This window comes from Oryctolagus cuniculus, chromosome 3 (assembly GCF_964237555.1).
Source record: "Oryctolagus cuniculus chromosome 3, mOryCun1.1, whole genome shotgun sequence".
In the NCBI taxonomy this organism is placed as follows: domain Eukaryota; kingdom Metazoa; phylum Chordata; class Mammalia; order Lagomorpha; family Leporidae; genus Oryctolagus; species Oryctolagus cuniculus.
This window is the reverse complement of record NC_091434.1, coordinates 7,440,084-7,448,247: the sequence shown is the minus strand read 5'-3', so window position 1 is coordinate 7,448,247 and position 8,164 is coordinate 7,440,084. Positions and strand designations below refer to the sequence as shown.

Here is an 8,164-nt window from a genome sequence, read left to right as displayed (position 1 = left end):
ACGCTGCAGAGCTGGGCAGCAGCTGCCACCTTCTTCATGAAGGGCTCCAGCGTCGGCCCTTGGCTGTCCCATCTCCAGCAGTGGTGTGGGCAGGAGGGCAGACATGGTTGGGTCTGTGGTGTGGCAGGACAGAAAGAGAGAGGAGACCAAGGCCAGAAAGAAACCACGAGCTTCCAGCACAGGGAGGCCAGAGTCAGGCAAAGCTCGCTGGCCGGTGTCTGGGCGGGTCTTCCAACTCCTGCTCCAGCCTCCTGGCTCACTGGCCATTTATGTTGTCGGGGGTGGCCCCTGGCTATGCTTGGTCCAGGTTCTTGTGGCCCCCAGGAAGAATTCAAGGAAGGGACAAAGGCAAAGGTGAACAGGAAGACAAGATTTAGCAGCAAGGTTTGGAGTTCCCTTTGCTCTGCTCTGGAGGCCCAGGGTGGTGTCTGGGGCAGGGCTTGGGTACCACCCATTTCTGCGCCATTTTTTGGAAACCTCAGAAGAGTCATGGTGTCACGTGCATGATGGGAGTGGGAGTGCCAGCCGTGGCAATTTCATTATAATGACCTAAACTGCATTGCCGGGACACAAGCGTCAGCCATGTTGGATATTGCTGGCTGGCACTGCTTCTAGGTTTGCAACACAGCAGAACTTGGGGTTTCCAGTGCACACAAGCTGGGGAGCAGTCTGGGTGGCGCATGGAAGAGGGTTTGGGCAGCATGCAGAGAGGAAGTGGGATGATGCAGACTGGACTGTCTCATGGGCTGGCCAGCCAGGGCTTCTGCAGGGATCGGCTGTGGCTGCCGTGTGGGGTTGTCACAGGGGTCAGCGGGGCTGTCACACTGTGGACCCTGCTCCACACTGCTTGTCATGCAGGGCTGCAGGGCAGTGCCGGCAAACTGCAGCTCCTCTGGCTCTCGCCACTTCCCTGCCCCCGGCTCTGTGCAGCAGCAGCTGGCTGGCTGGATCTCTGACCTCCTTGGTGACGCTCTGGAGATGGACGACCTGTTGGCTGCCATTTCCCCAACCTCTTTCTCCAAGTTCAGACTGCAAGTCACAAAACCACACAAAAACGGTGTGACGGTCTCTCTTATGCCCAGGATAGAGCTCTGAGGTACATCTGTGGAAGGCTCTAGAAGGACGTCTCGGCCAACCAGGGAACATGCTGCATAGACACAGGAGGACGTGGTCCTGCAGATCAGGAGCAGGGACGCGGGAGCCTAGCTGTGTTGGGCTGCTCTGGCTCATTTGCCATGGAGGGAACTGACAGGGCCCTGCTGGGCAGCTTTCCCGCTCCTGCCTCCTCCCTGGACAGATTGCCTAGCCCAAGGCCTGGACCTGGACAGGATGGAGAGCATCAGATGTCTGTCCATGGAGGGGACATTGTTGATTGGCCCTCCATGGAGTAGGGAGGGAGGATCATGACCCAGCAGGCCAGCCTGGAGCTGTTGGCCACCTTGCACCACGCTTCTAACCCAGGCACTCCTGTGTCTCCTGCAGTCCCCTGCGAGAGTCTCTCGAGAGGTGGTCTCAGCCTCTACACCTGCCGCTGGCCTCCTCTCTGCGAGAGCAGGCGCCAGGCCCCATGCCTCCGCCCGGGACCCCTTGGTCTGGCAATGTGTTTGCCTCCCACTGCTGCCCTGCCCTGGCAGGCCGTGCCATGCTGCCCCCTGGCTGCTGCTGGGGTTAGCAGGCGGCAGGAGGCTGGAGTGGAGGGGAGAGAAAAGCTGGGACATGCCTTCAGCATCCGGCCCTGCCTCGGGGATGCAGCCCTGCGGAAGGCCCTCTACCCCCATGGCTCAGCTCCTGGGGAGGCCCTCTACCCACCTCCAACTCTCCTTTCAGCCGCCCACACTGCTGGAAATAGCCGTTTCATTAAAGTGGCTTCCTTGGAACCGTCAATGAATTCCAACGACAAGGGGACCCCCGCAGTTCCTGTGTTGGTAATATGCTCCATCCCTACACTTACATGTTCCTGGTGCTTGGGGGTGGGGCCTTTGGAGGCGAGCGATCAGGAGGGTGGGGCCCCCACGACAGCGCTGGTTGCTCTGTGTGGCCACGAGATGTGCTGTCTGCCAGGTTGTCTGGGGGAGAGCTGTTAGCAGCACAGAGCGTGTCAGTGGGCCCGCAAGTCTCTAGTAGCCCGGGCACGGCCCACAGGGGACAGACTTCAGCTTCCAGGGTGGCTCCTTGGATCCCCGAATTTGCCATCCCTTCTGTCTCTGGGCTTCGGGAACATGCACCTGCCTCACCACCAGCAGAGCCCACAGGTAACCGCCTGCTGCCCCACTGCTCCCTCCCTCGCTCTGCGCACCTGTCCCCCCACCTGCTCCTGGCCTCCCGGAGGTCCAGGTGCTGACGCCCTCACCTTTGCTGACAGCTGATCTTGGAGCCACGGCAGTGGAGAGTGAGACAGAGGAAGGTAACAGTGCGCAGGACTAGGGAGCTGGTCTCCAGGAAACCCGCGGAGACCCAGGGCATCTGGGGAGCCTGGTCTTCCCCACCAGGGGGCGGTCACTGTGCCGGCTGCCCCCTCCCTGAGAACCTGCTGCTGGAGGGCCACTCGGGGACAAGGGTCACAAGACGTGGATGCCAGTAAAACAGGCCAGGTGCTAGCCGCCACCTCCCCGCAGGGACAGTTTTCCTCTGGAACTCTTCTGCCGGGAGGGTCTGCTGACGCCGTGCCCCTGAGCAGGGGGCCGCTGTGCACCTGACGTCCCCAGCCCTGGGGGCTCCCAGGGTCGCTGCTTTCCACTGCGAGGAGACAGACGACAGGGAAGGCTGTACAAGGGTCTCCCCGGACCAAGGCTGCAGCACGATTACCCTGGAATTATTTCAGCGTTTCCTGCTGGTTTCAGGAAAAGCGATTCTAATCTAAATTGTATTCATAAATTCTAAGTCATGTTCATAATTCACATTCCAGGCTCCTCAGGGCACAAGGAACCGTAATTGTCAGGCTTCAACTGAAAAGAGAAACTGTGGCGCCTTCACAAAACTCACCACGAAACGGGACCACGAAAGCTGCTCCGACCTCACCTTCTGAGGTCCCCAGCCTCAGGCGCTCGGCTGACCTTGGCATTCACCGTGAGGGTAAAACAACCCTGTCTAGACTCAGGAGACATGGAGTTGCTGAGACTCATAAGGTGACCTGGCCCATTCTGCAAGATGCATGGAAACCTTGGAAATCTCCCCCAGACGGGGGCAGATTCTCAGCCGCGTCTGCCTCTAGCAGAGAGGAGGTGGAGTAGCACGGAGAGACCCGTAACGCAGCCCGATTCAATTTTCTTTTAATTCATAACATCGGCCGCCCCCGCTGTCAGGGCCCGGACAGTTTCCTGACCTGGCAGGGTGGGAAGCGCTGCGGACACAGTCGAGGTAGCCAGCCAGTCCGGCCCCCAGCCTCACGCTGTGCCACTCAGGGGGCGCACAGGTCCCCAGGGGATTCTGCTACAATAAACCCACTCTGGGGAAGCGGGCGCAGAGAGATCGTTCTGGGAGCAAACGTCTTGCCTTCCCCTCTGTGCCTGCCTCGGACTAAGCCCTCGAGTACAAAGGGGACGAGGAAATAAAGACAGTCTCCAAGGTGTTCATGGAGTGACTTTTTTTTTTCTTTTACATTTTTTTCAACTAGTTAGGACAAAAACATTACAATGATTGACTTCTTTCATTTAGTTACATAAATAAAATTTTTATAAATATCTCTTTATAAACAATATAAATAGCTTTACAACATAAATACATTTAGGCATGACATGAATGTACAAAGAGCAATGTTTTACAGCTGGTTTTGTCAGTCTCTTAAAAACTGTCTCTTGTCATCAACCCGGTGTAGGTGTGTGTCTCATGTATATAATATATATAATATATAACTTTTTATTTTTCATTTTCAAAAAAAATTAAACAATAAATTCATACCCCCCTCCCCAAATAATAATAAAACAGCTGGTGTTGTGTATTCCCAGTACCAGGAAAAGAAAAAAAAAGAGAAAGAAAGAAATGTGAAAGCCACATTGCGTTGGAGGTGCTTCCAGTTGCTGGAGGCGGTGACCAAGGATGACCTCAGCACAGCCGAGCAAGCTCCCAATCCTGAAACACAGCAGACACGGGATGCTCAGTTGGGCGCTTCTAGAACCTTCCCCCCCTTGCCCGCAGCCGCAGCACGAGGCTTTGCCCTGCAGGCCCCCGGCCAAGGCCTGCCTGTCCAGGGCAGCCCTCGCCAGGCCCTCACCTCCCGCTGTGCCCTTGGCGTTGCCGTCCCAGCACAGGTGGAACCAGAATGCCCGCCCGGCTCCCTCCGCCCCCTCCGTCTAACTACAGGCTTCGTGCTGGCGCTCAGAGACGCCCAGCGAGGGCCGGAGATGGAAAATCTCCTCCCCACCTCTACCCCTCTTTGCTTCCACACACTCCAGGCGGGTGCCTGCCTCTGCTGCGTGTGTCTGGGTGGCCGGGGAAGGGGGATGAGGGCCATCGGGGCAGTGAGGGATCCTGCGCTCAACAACCCCACCCCCGATGCCCTCCATGGCCAAGTGTTGCTTTCTTCATCCATAAAATGGGGCAATAGCCACCTCCCAGGGCTGGCTCTGGGACTCCACAGGGGCCACATGCATTGGCAACGTCTAGGTCGCAACTGCCACTTCCGTCCCTGCTCGGCGTCCCCTCGGAATAGGGCTGGGCCAGGTTCCCCTTCAGAGTCCCAGGAGACGGTGTCTCCCACCAGCCCTGGGGAAGTGTCAGTCATGAGGTGGGCGGGTTGTTATCAGAGTGACCTGACCCAGGCTGTACACAGTCCCTGCTACTGGGCATGTGGGTGCCCCAGGGCCCCAAGGACGTGTCCTTCTGAGTGGGGGGTACCCTGAGGGGGCTCAGGCCTGCACAGCTCCGTGAACTTTCCCCTGCTCAGCCGTCCTGTGTTTAAGCAGATGACAGGTGTCTGTGATGTTCCTGTGCCTGGGGCAAAGTCTTCACTCGGGTATCGGCCACACCCCATCTCAGTCATTAGCACTTTATAATCAAGACCTGGAACCAGCAGCCATGGTCATTATGGTGGTGCTGAGAGTCAAGGTCGGCCCTGAGCGGAGCCGTGGCCACAGGCTCACAGGCGGGTTCATTCAGGTGAAACAGCTGTGCGTCCTTCTCCTTTAAGCAAACACAAGGCCACGGCCTGGGACTGTCCACCAGGAACCCACAAGTACAATGTGTTGGTCTCGTACCAGGTGGGGCGGGGACGGCTAGGGATGTCAGTGTGGGTGTTCCTCTGCCCTACAGAGCTTCTTGGAGCTTGGCAACCTCCCGGGGCGAAGGTGGGGAGGAGACTTTGCACCTGGATCCCTGCTCCCCGGCATCTCTCACCGCCCACGGGGCCTGTAGCCAGTCATGCTGGAGAACACAGCACCCGTGAGATGGGCACACCAGGCACGGACCCACAGACGGACAACTGCCATTTGCTTAGATTCCAAAGCCTGACCTTGACCTCTCACCCCATCTGGTCATTGTTTAGACAGAATGCAAGAGAGCAAAGACAGCATGATGGTAGCCCCTGCGGCTGGCCCCAAGGGCTTGCATCATTTCCCTCCCTGGGCAGGGGAAGAGTTCAGTGCAGAACTGAGGAGTCGGAGCCCGGTCAAATCTGGCTGCAGAGAGGAAGGGGGCCGGTTAAAACCCGGGGCAGGTGCAAGAGGGACAGACAGCCCTGAGCTTGGGCCTGCAGATGTCTCTGGTCATTGACAACATGTTGAAGAGCCCTTGTTGGGGACACTGTGAGTCCTAGGTTGCCTTGGGCTGACATCTGGCCCTTAAGTGGCTCCTGATTTAATATGGGAGGTGAGCAGGTACAAAGGTGAAAAGGTATCCACGGAGAGGTGCTCGGGTGCACACCACCGGGCTCTTTTTTTTGGGTGGAAAGTAACTGCCCCGTGGGCTGGGTGCAGGACAGGCAGTGGCAGAGGCCCAGCTGGGGACAAGCCTTGAAAGCAGCAGGAGTTTGCTCTTAACACACCTGCATGTCAGGGTCCCAAGGGATTCCATGGCATTGGCAGGCAGCCGGATTGGAGGGAGGCAGAGAGAGAGAGGCAGTGAGGATCTTTGTGGAGGGATACTGTCACCAGGTAACACCTGGCCAGGGCTGCCCGCAGGCTTTCCAAGTTGGTGGGGAGGAGGCCACAGCAGAGACAGGGACCTGGAGCACCATCTGGGTGGAGGACAGGGTTTCGAGGGGCTCCATCTGGGACATGTCCAGTCTGAGGCTGGGGCAAGATGTAAGGTCTATTGCATTCTCTTCCTTTGCCTGCCTGAAATGGTGTCCCAAGCACCGTGGTTGGCCCCCGGAGCCTGGCGGCTGCAGCGGCATCAGGACCCTGGACAGACCAGTTCGCCCACAGCTGGGCTTAGAGAGGAGAAGCAGAATGCCCAAGAGCGCCCAGCTGGGCGAGAGGCAGGTATTTTCCCAGGTCTGTCCCCCTGCAGGGACAACAGGTCTGGCAAGCTGTCCTGGCTGCCCAGTGCCGGAGGCCACCGGCACAGCGGCACAGGCAGACTTAGCCTGGCTGGTGGGTATGTCTTTCCTCAGTCCTCCCAACACACATGGGCTCTTTTGACTCTCCCAACACTGCTAACTCACCTGCCAGTTCAGAGGTGGGCGGGACCTCACCGTGCCTGTTTCTGCTTCTCCAGGAAGCCAGGTGTGCCCATCCCGGCTGTGCGCTCCTGACCTTACCCAAGTTTCCTGACCACTGCATCCTTCCCTTTCTTCATCTGCAAACTGGGGAGCAAGTGGGGTGGCAGCAGCAAATATGCACCCCACGTGGCCATCACCTGGCTCCCTCCAAGGGCCCGGGGATGAGCGAGCCATCGCTGCGCGGCCGTGCGGGCCTGCGGTTTGGCTCTGGGGGGCTCCAGAGCAGGGCGCGCGGGGTGGGTGGTACTCACCGCCGCCAGGGGTCGCCGCACTAACATCCCAGGCCGCTCATGGAGCCGATCCGGTCCAGTTTGAGGCCAAAGCAGCCCTTGGACAAGCCCTTCTTGTTGGTCCCTTTGTATTTGCGGGCGTTGGGGTGCTCGTGCAGAAGGCGGGCCCACGCCGCCCGCGACTTGGTGTCCACACGCAGGTCCCGCAGCAGTCGCGATCGGTCGCCCTTGAGGTTGGCGCCTCCGCCCCCGGGAGCCTTGTCGCCCTTCTTCTGCCCGCCGCCTGCAGTCTGCGGCTCGGGCACCTCCTCCCCAGGCGGGTTCCGTGGAGCCTGTCCAAGAAAAGAGTGGGCAGGTGAAGGGATGCACGGTTGCAGCGCAGGGCGCCCCCGTGGGGCCCCGGGTGCTCCGGCCCGGCGCGCCCACCGGTGCGAGTCCCTGCAAAGCCCTGGGCGCGCTCCCACCGACGCCGGCCCGCCCGGCCCGCGTCCACCTGCCGCGTGCTCGCGGCCGTCCGCTCCCTCGGGGAGCGCCCGGACCTCCCTCCTGCCGGCTTGTGGGGCAGGGAGGCCGCGCGTGAACGGACGTTCTCCGAGGCTGGGGGAGCAGGCCACCGATCCCAGCTTCCGACGGCACATCTCGGGGCGCAGCCCGCCCGCTCTGCTCCCTCCAGCGCGCCTCATCGTCCCAGGCCTCTGGCCTCCCGCGCGGCTCACAGGCCCGGAGCCCCCGCGACAGCACCCACCTTCGGCGCCGCCCCCGGCTTGGCTTCGGAGGGCCGGAGCGAAAGCAGCGTGAGCAGCAGGGCGCAGGCCAGCAGCTGGGAGAGGTGCATGGTGCCGGCGGAGCCGAGGGACGCAGACGGGCAGCACCGAGGGCGCGCGAGGCCGGAGGGCGGACCGGCAGGCGAGTGCAGAGCGGGCTGGCAGGGCTGCCGGGAGAGCGCGGGTCCCAGTGCTGCGCGGCGCCGGCTGGGTGCGCTCTGAGCCCGCGGCTCCGCTCGCGCCTTTATAATCCAACCTGCAGCTGATGTCATCCTCCCGCCCACCCGGCCGCCCGGGCCAATGGCACCGCACACGCGGCCGTGCTGAGGGCCGGGAAGGGGGAGCCGCGGGGGCTTCATCCCACCCCCGAGGGATCCCGCGGCTTGGCCGGCCAGCTCCCGGCCGCACTTGGAGCTGCAAAGCAGCGCGCATGAGGGAACTCCCGTGACAGCGAGCGCGCGCCCTGGCACGCCGAGCCCCCGCGCGTCCTCACCAGGCGCTCTGCACCTGGAAGC

At 60.7% G+C, this 8,164-nt stretch overlaps 1 protein-coding gene across 1 annotated transcript; it reads right to left on the bottom strand.

Moving 5' to 3' along the window:
• Positions 1–3,568: 3,568 nt before the first annotated feature.
• NPPC (natriuretic peptide C) lies at positions 3,569–7,888 on the bottom strand. The gene is made up of 3 exons (XM_002712523.5): positions 7,631–7,888; positions 6,907–7,217; positions 3,569–4,068 (listed from the first exon to the last, which is right to left on the bottom strand). The coding sequence occupies exons 1-2, from the start codon at positions 7,718–7,720 to the stop codon at positions 6,927–6,929; spliced, it is 381 nt and encodes a 126-aa protein (XP_002712569.1). The 5' UTR covers positions 7,721–7,888; the 3' UTR covers positions 3,569–4,068; positions 6,907–6,926.
• Positions 7,889–8,164: the final 276 nt, after the last annotated feature.